Source organism: Heptranchias perlo, chromosome 11 (genome assembly GCF_035084215.1).
Source record: "Heptranchias perlo isolate sHepPer1 chromosome 11, sHepPer1.hap1, whole genome shotgun sequence".
Taxonomy (NCBI): domain Eukaryota; kingdom Metazoa; phylum Chordata; class Chondrichthyes; order Hexanchiformes; family Hexanchidae; genus Heptranchias; species Heptranchias perlo.
The window spans coordinates 76,283,914-76,299,066 of NC_090335.1; the positions used below are offsets into that span (position 1 = coordinate 76,283,914).

Sequence of the window (15,153 nt, forward strand, 5' to 3'; positions counted from 1 at the left end):
TAATAGTTTCACTATTGGCGGCCATGCCTTCAGCTGCCTGGGCCCCAAGACCTGGAATTCCCTCTCTAAACTTCTCCATCTCTCTACCATTCTCTCCTCCTTCAAGCTGCTCCTTATAACCTACCTCTTCGACCAAGCTTTTGGTCACCTGTCCTAATATTGCCTTAAGTGGCTCAGTGTCAAATTTTGTTTGTAAACACTCCTGTGAAGTGTCTTGGGCTGTTTTACTACGTTAAAGGCGCTATATAAATGCAAGTTGTGGACTTGGAGGGGAGAGTGCTAACATATGTACAGCAGGAATGTCGGTGTGAGAGAAAAAGACATGGAGACACTTAATGAGCTCCAATGCTAAAAAAAAATTGTTCATTTCCAGTACTGAAAAGAAAGACCTTGCATTTAAATGGCACCTTTCACGGCCTCAGAACTTTACCCAAAGCACTTCACCTGGAATGCAAAGATAACCCCCGGCTTCTCTTCACTACAAACCATCTTCTTAAACCCCTCTCCTCTGCCTACTCCACCCTCGCCTCCAACAAGAAGTGCGGGGAGCTCATAGACTACTTTGTCACTAAGATTGAGACCATCCATTCAACTTCCTCTGCCACTTCCCTCTCTTCCCCTAGCCCACCAAGCCAAACTTCCCCCTATAGATCCCCCCTGCCCTAGCCCTGAACTTGCATCTTTCTCTAGTTTCTCTCCTAACTCCTCACATGCCTACTCGAAGCTCATCTTGACCATGAGACCCACCTCCTGCGCCCTCAACCCTATTCCCACTAAATTTCTATTATTAACGGTTCTCTCTCCTCAGGTACTGTCCCTCTGACCCACCCATTACCCCTCTGTCCATGCAAACTGCTGCCCCATCCCCAACCTTCCTTTCCCCTCCAAAGTCCTTGAATGTGTTGTCACCTCCCAAATCCGTTCCCATCTTTCCCACAACTCCATGTTTGAATCCCTCCAATCAGGTTTCTGCCCCTGCCACATCACTGAAACGGCCCTTATCAAAGTCACAAATGACATCCTATGTGACTGTGACAGTGGTAAACTAACCCTTCTCGACCTGTCTGCAGCCTTTGATACAGTTGACCACACCATCCTCCTCCGCCGTCCAGCTGGGTGGGACTGTGCTCGCCTGGTTCCATTCTAATCTATCCAGTTGCAGCCAGAGAATCGCCTGCAGTGGCTTCTTTTCCTGCTCCCGCAATGTTACGTTTGGAGTTCCCCAAGGATCTACCCATGGCCCCCTCCTATTTCTTGCCCCTGACGACATCATCCGAAAAAATGTCAGGTTCCACATGTACACTGATGACACAGTTCTACCTCACCATCACCTCCCTTGATTCTTCCACTGTCTCTGATTTGTCACACTGCTTGTCCGACATGAGCAAAAAATTTCCTCCAACTAAATATTGAGAAGACTGAAACAGTTGTCTTTGGTCCCCGCCACATACTCCATTCCCTGGCCACTGTCTGAGGCTGAACCAGACCATTCACAGCCTCGAAGTCCTATTTGACCCTGAGATGAGCATCCAATCGCATATCCGCTTCGTCACCAAGACCGCCTACTTCCAAGATCGCCCGTCTCTGGCCCTGCCTCAGCTCATCTGCTAAAACGCCCTCATCCATGCCTTTGTCACCTCTAGACTTGACTTTTCCAATGCTCTCCTGGCCGGCCTCCCATCTTCCACCCTCCATAAAGTTCAGTTTATCCAAAACTCTGCTGCCCGTATCCTAACTTGCACCAAGCCCCATTCACCTATCACCCCTGTGCTCACTGATCTACATTGTTCATTTCCAGTACTGAAGAGAAAGGCCGTGCAATTATATAGCGGCTTTCACGGCCTCAGGACGTCCCAAAGAACTTTAAATCGAATGTAAAAGAATTTGTGCTGTAAGCAAGTTGAAGGTCCCCATTATCGAGTCTGTCTTCCAACTTATGTAAAAATGTTTTTATAAATAGTTCAGTTTAGAAGAGTGTAACCATATCTGGAACATAAGGAACTGATCTTATCTCTCCAATGTAAAAGGAAGTTTCCCCATCTAATATTGAAACAATTTTCCACTGTAAGGATGCAAATCCAATTTTCTCATACTTTTTTGCCCTTTTTAAATCCCACAGCTTCTGAACCTTTGGGTGGGTGAGAGCAATCCACTCCATTTATTACCCCCCCCCCCCCCCGTAGTGGAACACTTGCACCCACCTCCTGCCATTCTCAGCAGGTTATAGTCTAACAGTTTTATTTTAAATCACAAGCTTTCGGAGCTTACCTCCTTCGTCAGGTGAGTGAAGGGTTCTAAAAACGCATAGCATATATAGTCAGAGAACAATGCCTGGTGATTACAGATAATCTTTCCAACTGCCCCCTATCACATCTCGGCTGGGAGACGATCACAGCAATCAAAGGTGTCGTTGGTGTTCATACAGATTAGCCACGGAAAACATTACATCCCAGTATACTGAATATACAATGGGTCAGATTACAAAGACAAGAGAGAGAGAGAGAGAGAGAATGTCCAGTTGTATTAAAAACAGATAACTTTTTTTCGCTGGTGGGGTTACATGTAGCGTGACGTGAACCCAAGATCCCGGTTGAGGCCGTCCTCATGGGTGCGGAACTTGGCTATCAATTTCTGCTCGACGATTTTGCGTTGTCGTGTGTCTCGAAGGCCGCCTTGGAGAACGCTTACCCGAAGATCGGAGGCTGAATGTCCTTGACTGCTGAAGTGTTCCCCTACTGGGAGGGAACCCTCCTGTCTGGCGATTGTTGTGCGGCGTCCGTTCATCCGTTGTCGCAGTGTCGCGACAGTACTGCGACAATGGCTGAACGGACACCGCACAACAATCGCCAGACAGGAGGGTTCCCTCCCAGTTGGGGAACACTTCAGCAGTCAAGGACATTCAGCCTCCGATCTTCGGGTAAGCGTTCTCCAAGGCGGCCTTCGAGACACACGACAACGCAAACTCGTCGAGCAGAAATTGATAGCCAAGTTCCGCACCCATGAGGACGGCCTCAACCGGGATCTTGGGTTCACGTCACGCTACATGTAACCCCACCAGTGAAAAAAAGTTATCTGTTTTTAATACAACTGGACATTCTCTCTCTCTCTCTCTGCCTTTCGGATCTCTTTCTCTCTCTTGTCTTTGTAATCTGACCCATTGTGTATTCAGTATACTGGGATGTAATGTTTTCTGTCGCTAATCTGTCTGAACACCAACGACACCTTTGATTGCTATGATCGTCTCCCAGCCGAGATGTGATAGGGGGCAGTTGGAAAGATTATCTGTAATCACCAGGCATTGTTCTCTGACTATATATGCTATGCGTTTTTAGAACCCTTCACTCACCTGACGAAGGAGGTAAGCTCCGAAAGCTTGTGATTTAAAATAAAACTGTTGGACTATAACCTGGTGTTGTGCAAGTCCTTGCATTTGTCCACCCCAGTCCATCACCGGCATCTCCACATCATTCTCAGCAGGGCACCTGTGATCAGAAACTTGACCACATGTAATCAAGCGTGAACACTGGTGACCCACCTCTCTGATGCCGTTAGTGAATTCTTCGGTTGTGTTTCACAGAATTGATTAACTTTAATGAGCAGTGTGACTTCTCTTTATATCTCCCATTGATCCAAATACATTAAAGCAGATGTCCAGTCCTGCAGCAGAGCTGAGGGGGCCTGGACAGTGCCATCTGTCCTACAAGAATGTAACATCAGATATACAATCTCATGCTGGGGTGGGTGGGGGGTCACCTAATACAGGCCAATCTGGTGATCAGAGTCCTCACTACTGTTGGGAAGCAGCTGCTCTCTGCTCCAATCTCCTGCCTGATCAGTACGTGAGGACTGGGTTCAGACACTCACCATATGAACCGGTGTAAATGTGAATCCACATTCCTCCCTGTAAATTTGTTGTAGCAGCGCAATTGACCAGAATTTTTTTTTTAGCGAGCACTATTGACATTTTTTAAGTAGGATTTGATCCGTGTATAATACTTCATAAGTTAGGAACAAGAAAGAAAGCTACTCAGGCCATACTTAATCATATGCCTATCTTGGACCGAGTGTTAAATCGGGAATGTGTATATTTCCTTTGTGTGCCTCAGGACACTTTGTATCAGGTGACAGATTATTCTTTTAAATTAACAACTTGCATTTATATAGCGCCTATGTAGTAAAACATAGCATAACTGCACCTCTCCCTGCGCCAAATATTACAATCTCTGCAGGTGTGGCTGCTGCAGCATGCAGGTTTACTTTCGAACTTCCCATAGTCGCTGTCCCATAGCTGACTACAGAGCCTTGTGGAGGAGTGGGACCAGGCCCCAGGCTGTCAGATCAGCCAGGGAACCACAAGGCACGAGCAAAAAGGATGAAAGGCATACACAGAATATAAAAGCAGCAATATAAGAAGTTACAGAAAGTTACAGCTAGCTCACTTTTTCAGCACCTAGCCATTTCCACCCAACTGGACCTCAGGCAGAGCGGCAGGACACCACTCTGACTTACGACGGCCATTCGGATGCACTCCTCCAGAGGCCAGTAATCCACCTTGTGCCTGAGATTTTGGACAGGGACAGGTGTGGAATATGCTCGTAACATTTATGCTGGCAGGTCAGGCCCTCAGGAATTTTGTGGTTTAATTGTTTTGAAGTAAAATTTGGGACAGTTTCAAACTATCTCTGGAGTTGCATGCAGGAGTAGAGGTCCATCTACTGAAGTAAAGTATCAGACTTTACATGGAGTAGGAGCTTCAGATCTAAATATCAAATAAGGCTATAAAAAAGGCACTGGGGTTCATTTCTAGAGGGGTAGAGTTGAAAAGCAGAGAACTTGTATAGAACCTTGGTTAGACCACACTTGAAGTGCTGTGAACAGAGTATTCAGAATACTGTGAACATAGAAAAGATATCATGGCGTTGGAGAAGGTGCAAAAAAGATTCACAAGGATGATACCAGAACTGAGAGGATATACTTATCAGAAAAGGCTGAACAGGCTGGGGCTCTTTTCTCTAGAAGAGGTCGCCCCTCAACCTACTAATAGAGGTCTTTAAGATAATGAATGGGTTTCATAGGGTAGACGTAGAGAACATCTTTCCACTTGTGGGGGAGTCCAAAACTAGAGGACATAAATGTAAGATAGTCACTAATAAATCCAATAGAGAATTCAGGAGAAGCTTCTTTACCGAAAGAGTGGTTAGAATGTGGAACTCGCTACAAGGAGTAGTTGAGGCAAATAGCATAGATGTATTTAAGGAGAAGCTAGATAAGCACGTGAAGGAGAAAGGAATAGAAGGGTATGTTGATGGGGTTAGATGAAGGGGGGTGGGAGGAGGAGGCTCGTGTGGAGCATAAATGTAGGCATAGACCAGTTGGGCCGAAAGGCCTGTTTCTGTGCTGTAGACTCAATGTAAATGACTGGAATAACTGGGATTTGAAGTTAAATACTGCAATTGAATGCCATACTGAGCAGCTGTGTCCTCTCATGACAGGGTCAACTGTTCGTTCTATTTTAAAATTGGAGCCTGTCGTCATGGAGACAGATGTTCTCGTTTGCACAACAAGCCAACATTCAGTCAGGTGAGCTTGCATTGCCCGTTTGTAACGTGAATGTATGTCGGTATTCAACAACTCTCCCGAGAGCTGAAACACGTGTGTACATATACTAGCTAAAGGTGTACACTGCTTTGAAGCTCTTCAGTCAACTTCCCATAAAGATCTTCCCTGTTGTTAAGATCGTGGCTTTCTGCTGTGAATCTGTTCCGTTTCAAAGGGCCATTGTCTTTTGTGTCTGTCCCCTTTTGAAATGCTGGAATTGGGCAGTTCAGTTCTGGGACAATGAGCTGCCAATTAGCAGAAGTGCTGAATTTGCCTGGGAACTGTCATTGAATTGTACATCCCAGGGTTCTCCCTGTGAACTTGGGTACCAGCGGCCAATCGGCCCTTCCTTTGAAGCTAAGATGCCACTTTGAAAAGGGCAGCCGGATCCCTCACCCTGCGCCTGCTCTCTGACATCTAAAATTGTGTCAATGCTGCGAACTGTTCATGTTGAAGTTTCAATGATGTAAAAATGCTGGGGGAGTTGTTGTTTACAGCTCTTGGGCTTCTCGTTTAACCAGGGAGAACCCAGCGGCTGACTGCAATTTGTACTACAGCACTTGAAGTTCCACCGGACTGGCCATGCTCCTTTGCTCTGCCTGCTTTCCAGGGGTCTGTACCCATCGTACGCATCAACATGGGAGTTAAATTACCTGGGGCCGACGTGCTCCCTCGTGCGCGTCCATCCCGGTGAGGCCGACGTGCTCCCTCGTGCGCGTCCATCCCGGTGAGGCCGACGTGCTCCCTCGTGCGCGTCCATCCCGGTGAGGCCAGCGTGCTCCCTCGTGCACGTCCATCCCGGTGAGGCCAGCGTGCTCCCTCGTGCACGTCCATCCCGGTGAGGCCAGCGTGCTCCCTCGTGCACGTCCATCCCGGTGAGGCCAGCGTGCTCCCTCGTGCACGTCCATCCCGGTGAGGCCAGCGTGCTCCCTCGTGCACGTCCATCCCGGTGAGGCCAGCGTGCTCCCTCGTGCACGTCCATCCCGGTGAGGCCAGCGTGCTCCCTCGTGCACGTTCATCCCGGTGAGGCCAGCGTGCTCCCTCGTGCACGTCCATTGTAGTGATGCCCCATTTTAATATCGAATTGATCTGCTTTTCAATTCTGTTAACCAGAGAAATGGTTTATTCGTTTCACTAGTTTTCAGTCTCAAGATGTACATGACACAAAGCCTGAGTGAACTGACGGAGCAGTGAGGTATTTTATAGACGTGCATTTATACAGTGCGATATTACATCAAACCTTTCAAAGCCCTTCACTCAATTATCTTTGGAGTGCAATGACTTATTAGATTCAGTACTGCAGCATTTATCTGGCTGTCCAGCTTTAATATCCTAATCCACAAGAAGTCTGGGCGATGGTGACTTAAACTATGCCTGTAGTAAGACTCTATATGCAGTCCCCCCCAAAGCTGGAGTGGTGGTGAGGAGTGTGGTCCACTTTTTCAGTTCTGTAACAGGTACTTAAATCCTCAAGCTCTCCCCAGCAGTACTCAGGGACCTCCAATTGTTTCCTGTCCCCAGGGGTTGTTAAACTGGGTGGGATATTTCCTACTAAACTAGTTGTTCAGATTCCATTTACCATGTGCAATTGTGCTTCTAATTTGATTTGTTTTCTCGGCTATTCCCTGGTAATGGGGCTCATCAAAGTGAAGTTGACCTAAACCCGCCCTGGGTGTTGCTGTCCCTTGCCCATCTGTGCTGTGGACACCCTTGAATCCTGTGGAGAGCACCACTTGTGATTTTGAACAGCTGAATGTTTTGTTACTGTATAACTTTTGAGAGTCCAGACCTAATGGTGCACTGTTTGGGGCTGGGTTTTTTTGGTGCCTCCTTTTGATGAGGAAATGCTTCCATACAATTGGGCGTAATTAGAATTTGGGATGAAATGCCAGCTTCCTGCTTAAAGGAGCACTACCTCCAGTTTAAAGACACAAACCACATGGTCACAATATTCTTAGGTTGGTCAGGCTTGCCCCTGAAGTTCAGAACTTGCAGGCATTCGCGCACAGGCAGATCTGCCACAATCTAATTGAATGGTGGAACATGCTCAGTGGCTTCCTCCTGTTCTTGTATTGGTGTCGTTGCAGTGGGGCAGGTTTTACAGTGGTGGATCTTGCACCAGCTGTTCTGCTGCAGCTTTAACACTTAAATTGGGATGAACACAGCTGCGGCCAGTGTGGTAATACAGCGTTGGCATTCTTCCCTGCTGTCTTGAGCAGTACAGAATTGATCAGCTCACTCTCTTTGCAGGATACCTGTTTAGTGCTGTGGCATACATGGTCATAGGTGAGCGCTTTATGCTGCAAGATAACAGCAAATGGCAATTGTTCACTGCTGGCCATGTTAAACTGGATTAACATTGTAAAATGTGAAGATTTGAGAAACGGCTAAACTGCCCAAAGGAACCTTGAATTTGGTGTTTATACTGGGACTGTGGGAGTGAAGAACATGTGTCGAGTTCAAGCACAGGCTGACCCTTGGTCTTTGCTTTCATTGCCGGTGCTGCCTCTTGGTTACCAGGAGATTTACTTCAGTTCCCCAGAGTTACCCCATCAAAAGGATTATACTTTACCGGGCACTGGTTTCATCTGTAAAGACAGTTGATTCGATTCACCCTTTTCTTTTCACCGCTTCCTCCTGCTTTCTAATTGCCCTGCCTCATCCCAAATTTAGTGAGAGCTGAAATTTCATAATGGAGTCACTGGCCCCTCTATAAGTCATCCCTTCGTAACCCTGCACTATTAGAACACACCACTGTCCCTTCATAATCCTGCTCTATTCGAACACACCGCTGTCCCTTCATAACCCTGCACTATTAGAACACACCACTGTCCCTTCGTAACCCTGCACTGTTAGAACACACCGCTGTCCCTTCATAACCCTGCACTATTAGAACACACCACTGTCCCTTCATAACCCTGCTCTATTAGAACACACCGCTGTCCCTTCATAACCCTGCTCTATTAGAACACACCGCTGTCCCTTCATAACCCTGCACTATTAGAACACACCGCTGTCCCTTCATAACCCTGCACTGTTAGAACACACCGCTGTCCCTTCATAACCCTGCTCTATTAGAACACACCGCTGTCCCTTCGTAACCCTGCTCTATTAGAACACACTGCTGTCCCTTCGTAACCCTGCACTGTTAGAACACACTGCTGTCCCTTCATAACCCTGCTCTATTAGAACACACTGCTGTCCCTTCGTAACCCTGCTCTATTAGAACATACCGCTGTCCCTTCGTAACCCTGCTCCATTAGAACACACCGCTGTCCCTTCGTAACCCTGCTCTATTAGAACACACTGCTGTCCCTTCATAACCCTGCTCTATTAGAACATACCGCTGTCCCTTCGTAACCCTGCTCTATTAGAACACACTGCTGTCCCTTCGTAACCCTGCTCTATTAGAACACACCGCTGTCCCTTCGTAACCCTGCTCTGTTAGAACACACCGCTGTCCCTTCGTAACCCTGCTCTATCAGAACACACTGCTGTCCCTTCATAACCCTGCTCTATTAGAACACACCGCTGTCCCTTCATAACCCTGCACTGTTAGAACACACTGCTGTCCCTTCATAACCCTGCTCTATTAGAACACACCGCTGTCCCTTCATAACCCTGCTCTATTAGAACACACCGCTGTCCCTTCATAACCCTGCTCTATTAGAACACACTGCTGTCCCTTCGTAACCCTGCTCTATTAGAACACACCACTGTCCCTTCATAACCCTGCTCTATTAGAACACACCGCTGTCCCTTCATAACCCTGCTCTATTAGAACACACTGCTGTCCCTTCGTAACCCTGCTCTATTAGAACACACCACTGTCCCTTCGTAACCCTGCTCTATTAGAACACACCGCTGTCCCTTCGTAACCCTGCACTATTAGAACACACCACTGTCCCTTCGTAACCCTGCTCTATTAGAACACACCGCTGTCCCTTCATAACCCTGCACTGTTAGAACACACCGCTGTCCCTTCATAACCCTGCTCTATTAGAACACACCGCTGTCCCTTCGTAACCCTGCACTATTAGAAAACACCGCTGTCCCTTCGTAACCCTGCTCTATTAGAACACACCGCTGTCCCTTCATAACCCTGCTCTATTAGAACACACCGCTGTCCCTTCGTAACCCTGCTCTATTAGAACACACCGCTGTCCCTTCATAACCCTGCTCTATTAGAACACACCGCTGTCCCTTCATAACCCTGCTCTATTAGAACACACCGCTGTCCCTTCGTAACCCTGCACTGTTAGAACACACCGCTGTCCCTTCATAACCCTGCTCTATTAGAAAACACTGCTGTCCCTTCATAACCCTGCACTGTTAGAACACACCGCTGTCCCTTCATAACCCTGCTCTATTAGAACACACCGCTGTCCCATCGTAACCCTGCTCTATTAGAACACACCGCTGTCCCTTCGTAACCCTGCTCTATTAGAACACACCGCTGTCCCATCGTAACCCTGCTCTATTAGAACACACCGCTGTCCCTTCATAACCCTGCTCTATTAGAACACACCGCTGTCCCTTCATAACCCTGCTCTATTAGAACACACCGCTGTCCCTTCATAACCCTGCACTATTAGAACACACCGCTGTCCCTTCATAACCCTGCTCTATTAGAACACACTGCTGTCCCTTCATAACCCTGCACTGTTAGAACACACCGCTGTCCCTTCATAACCCTGCTCTATTAGAACACACTGCTGTCCCTTCATAACCCTGCTCTATTAGAACACACCGCTGTCCCTTCATAACCCTGCTCTATTAGAAAACACTGCTGTCCCTTCATAACCCTGCACTGTTAGAACACACCGCTGTCCCTTTATAACCCTGCTCTATTAGATCATCTGAAATGGAGGAGACGGCAGAATGTTTTTGCTGTTGTAGGTTTTTGATGTACTATAACAGAGTTAACTGTTGAAATGCCTTTTTTTTTCCAGACTACGGTTTTAAGAAGAATACAAATTAAGTGCATGTCCTCAATCCTTGGACGTTGCCATATTACAGTCACTATTTGGGTTGAGGGCTGCACCACATGGATAAGGGAGTATGGTTAGAACGGGTACTGTGTTGATTCCCTGCAACATCCATGAGGTTACTCTTGATTGCAGACTCGTCAGTCACAGAATACATACCAAGTTTGTTATTAATCAAGTGGCACAATTTGTATATCTGGATTTCTCTGCTCGTGGCATCTCCACAGCTTCTGTCGGCACTATTGGGTGGGCTTTTTGGCCTTCGTTCCAATTTTCTTTTGCAAATGGATGTGCGGGAGACCATCTGTGTGCCTGACTCTGTAGCCTGTTAAACCTTTGACTCTGAATTAATTTTGAGGCATTTCCTACTTGTCGATATCCCTTTCTGTCACAGGTGGCAGTTTTTACACTGCACCAATGCACTAGGGGTTAGCACTGTTGAGTCCCAATGTTTGGATGCAGAAAATTGGATCCCAAGTATTGCCCTTTAGAACCTTCATACCTGTTTGGAAAAGGGTTGTAAAGGCATCTGCACATCCAGTCATTGGTACCCACTGAACACTGAACTATCAGCTTGATATTTCACCTTCCCAACTCTTATCAGATGCTCGTTCCACATCTGTGATAGTTTGCCCTGTTGCTGTGCTTGTGTTTTATTTCTGTATTATTTGCTCATTTAAACAAGGAGGCAGAGGCAACGCACCCAGTGAGAGGAGCTGAGCTGTGTGCTCGTTGCATACTGTTCACGTGCTGGGAAAGTAAAATTAATGATTCAAACAAAAATCCCAATTCTCCCCCTCCCACCCGAAGGTGATGGCTCTTACCGGAGTGGAGCTATGCAGCACCAGCACGTCTCTGGTACCGTGCCCAACTTGCGTGATGGTGAGTTTTGGTGGGTGGGGAGCTAGCAGAGCTGAACCCGCTTCAGTCGTTCCCCCCCCCCCCCCCCCTCCACCCAAGCCACAGCTCATTCGGAGAAAGGGGGGGTTGAGATTAAGCAGCACAGCTTGTAACTGAATGAAATTCTGAGCGTTCACTTGCCCATGGGTCACTGGCAGAATGGCTATGCTCTTAAGTCAAAAACTTGTTGGCTAAACTGCCATCTAGTTTTGTAAGTATTGATTCTGCTGAAACATTTAAAAGGGAATTGGTTTGATTCCTGATTCATCAGAGGTCTGGAGATAGAATACTGGTAAAACATCAGCTGGGACCTTGTGGGTTGAACGGTGTTTTCTCATCCAAACATTTTTCTTTTCCCCCTTTTCTTGTGTACTGTTATACTCCTGCCAGCCGCTCCTGTTCTTTGTGCAGGTGGCCTGTTTTCATTTGTAAGCCAAACCATGACTGTCATTAGACTGTTCAACTGTGAGGGGCAACAGAATGAATCCAGTGTTGTGTGCACATACATTTTGCAGCAGGAGTCACTGGCCAATGATCAGGAACCGTCCCTGCTGAGATCAGTAAACTCAGCACATTTCAGGAGTTGACGCTGAGACGTTCCTGATCTGCCTGTTCTGTCCCCGCTCAGATACAACACCATGCGGTGCATTTATTTATTTGCTAAACTATCGGGAGAGCCCTGTTCTACATTTTCATGGGGTGCATGTGGAATTTATAGGAACCTCTTTTGCACCCCTGCCTCTAAGCATTTTATCTGCTCTTTCATCTCAGCTGCTTGTGGAGTGTTGCTTGCTTTTCTATTCGCTGCATTAAAAATGTGCAGCGTTGTCTGTGTCCAGGACCTTCTAGCTTTGTAATGGGGACAGATGTGGAAACATCTTTTTTCTAGAGTTGGCACTAAAATATCTCATTCGTGTTAACATAATACCAGGATTAAATCTTCTGTGGCACGCCTGTGATCGGTTTTGGATGGTAGACACTTGCACACAGCTCTCCTATCAGACCAGCTGCTTGTAACTCTGCTCCTGGACACCAAGGATATTTACACTTTTCAAAATGGCTTATCCCTGTTAAACATCAGTTAAAACCTTCCATTCAAATTGTTGGGAGCTTTAAGAACTTCTAAACGAAGGGGTTTTAATTTTTTGTACCAATGCTTTTGTATCTTGGTAACTGTTCCCTGGTTGAACACTGCAGGAACTTGCAGGGAGGAATTAGTATCTGTTTTTTTAAAAAAAATACCCCAGGATCTGATTCCTGGTGCTGCTTTCCTCCAGAAACCCTTCCTATCAGGAGTATCACAGCTCATAATTTACGTGGAAAGTTAGGTTTGGGATTGATAGTGAGGGACTGACTTGAAATGGTACTGTACAAGCTCCGAACATAAACCTGTTAAATTCTTTGGGTAGTTTAATAAAATTGGAACTACTTTGCAGTGTTAGAGCTCCAGCTCTCCCTGTGGCTTAGTGAGGAGATGGTCAGTACCCAATGTAGTGCAACAGTGAGCCATATAGACCAGGAGGTATCCACATCTGATTTCCTGGTCTGCTGAGCTCAGCTGGGATGGTGGGACGATGCAGCTAATGACCTCATCATTCCTGAGCTCGTGAGGGAAAAATTGGCCAGAGTTCCTGCCTGTGATCGTTGTCCAGTGACCCTGCTGGCAGGTGCACGGACATTGGGTGACCATGAGGGTTAGCTTGGCTAAGCTGACTTTGCACTAATAGCCTGGTGCTACTGACTGTTCTAAATACTTCAGCAAAGTACCAGAAGGTTGCTGTTGATGAAATGTAGGTGGGTGAGATCTGCACTCTTGGAATAAACTAAAGCCTATATGGCAACTGATGTAACCCTGCAGTAACTTGACCGTATGAAGCGTTTGGGTGCAGGACTGACTCTCGTGGGTGTAAGAAGTTTTCACATGGACTGAATAGCACAAGATCCACTTAATCTCCGGGGTGAGAAGGGAATTCCGCTTTTTGAAAAGGAATTGCACCGATCTCCACGTACTCCAGAGAAAGGTGTGCTTTGGACATCCCGCATGGTGGCTTCTATCAAAGTCCTCAGAATGTCCCTTCTAACCCGCCCACGTCGCTGCTTTTTAAAGCGAGTTCCCTCTGACCGCAGATTAAGTTGAGCTTCAGAAAATTGAGTGTTACTTTTTGCTCTTGGCGTGATCCCACGTGCATCTGGTTTAACAGCACATCTACTTGACTGGCTAAAGCAAGCAACTTTTCCAACATGTTCACGGTCACTAAACTTGGTGACTGTTCAGCAGTAGCATGCCTGCTCGGGCTCGGGTTTGGGCTGCAGGAACATCCACATCATTCCCCCCCCCCCCTCCCCAGGTGCTGCTAGTAGTAAAGACAGTTGCAGCTGCTTTTAATTATGACTTTTTTTTTGCATGTATGTACAGAACCCTGCTCACACTATCGCCAAGATCAGATTGTAAAACCAGCCAAAAAAACACAACACAGACACTAAATCATCCAGTCTAATGAAAGGTTTCTTACCACCTCACTGACTCCCACTGCGTTTCTACCCTAGGCTGCCCTGTCGCATTGAGCTGTACGCTGGGTAGCCTCATGAATGTAGCATTGTTTATGATCATGTCAGAGTTCTCTCCACTCCGCAGTCCTCTCCATTATGTGCCGCAGCCAACGGGATTTCCTTTTTTTCTTCTGCAGACCATCTTGATTCAAAACATCTACCGTAATCCCCAAAATAGTGCACAGACGGCTGACGGCTCACACTGTAAGTCCCACCATTGGAGATTTGGGGGTTTGGCCGTTTCGTAGAGCAGTAGCTGTTGGTCTCACCTGATTTGAGGCCAGTTCAAGCAAAGATGAGGTGTAACCATGAAGTCGGCATTGATCCAGGGCTTGATGTTCATTTCCCAACAAGCACTAGTATTCAAATCTTCTCCATAAGTGTGCACGTAGGTTGGCAAGGTCTTTACGGGCACCAGTAAGTCCTATCCCAGTATCCAGAGTTGGGAAGGCTGGACATGATAAATTTGACATTAAAGAGAATCTCTCAGAAAACATCAAACCCTGGCTAGTGAGTGCTAAAAGCGTTAGCTTCTGGGCACCAGGTATGGTGCTGGAGACGGTTCAGTAATGTGAACTCGCCCAGGGTAAGTAGAGGATTTTCAGTACCATGCATTGCTGAGATAGGCCAACAACTCAAGACCAGTATTTTGATTCCGCATAACCTCAATTCTCCTCAAATTTGTGGGGATCTCATGGTATAAAATTACAAGTAGGACAGTTGTTGCTGTATTGACTGAACTTGCCCTGGTGTCTGGGGCAGGTGCCTGCAGTGATCCTGTGGCTGCACTTCCTGACATGTTTAAAACAAAATACGTTAGAAAAGCAAATGGTTTTGTAGACAGTGCTCGCTATAATGTGTATTTGTGAGCTGCCATCTTAGGCAAATTTACCATTCTGAGACGTGACTTAGTTGCTAGTGGTCCTGCTGCTCTTATATCATGATATCTCCATATCTTCACAGCTTTGTCAGACGAGTTCTGACGAAAATGAAGACTCATCACTCTGAAGGGATTAACTTTTTCTTTTCAGCTCCCTATTTGCAGTCTACCCTCGAGTCAAAGGGGTGAGGCGTGAAGTAGGTTTTAAGTTGAATTTTTTTTTAGAGATGTGGTGTC

The 15,153-nt window shown here is 46.7% G+C and overlaps 2 protein-coding genes across 3 annotated transcripts in view; one reads left to right on the plus strand and one right to left on the minus strand.

Annotated features, from left to right (window-relative positions):
* cryaa (crystallin, alpha A) overlaps window positions 1–6,683 on the minus strand; it is a 39,113-nt gene extending 32,430 nt beyond the window's left edge. Inside the window, exon 1 of the mRNA XM_067993395.1 lies at window positions 6,252–6,683. Within this exon, the coding sequence (XP_067849496.1) occupies window positions 6,252–6,617 (366 nt within the window). The 5' untranslated portion in view covers window positions 6,618–6,683. The remainder of the gene's footprint in view (window positions 1–6,251) is intronic.
* The window catches only part of u2af1 (U2 small nuclear RNA auxiliary factor 1), a 45,919-nt gene that overhangs the window by 1,961 nt on the left and 28,805 nt on the right, over window positions 1–15,153 (plus strand). Inside the window, exons 2-3 of one of the 2 annotated variants that reach the window (XM_067993394.1) lie at window positions 5,493–5,580; window positions 14,174–14,240. In XM_067993394.1, coding sequence (XP_067849495.1) covers window positions 5,493–5,580; window positions 14,174–14,240 — 155 coding nt within the window. The remainder of the gene's footprint in view (window positions 1–5,492; window positions 5,581–14,173; window positions 14,241–15,153) is intronic. The other variant, XM_067993393.1, reaches the window with a different exon arrangement.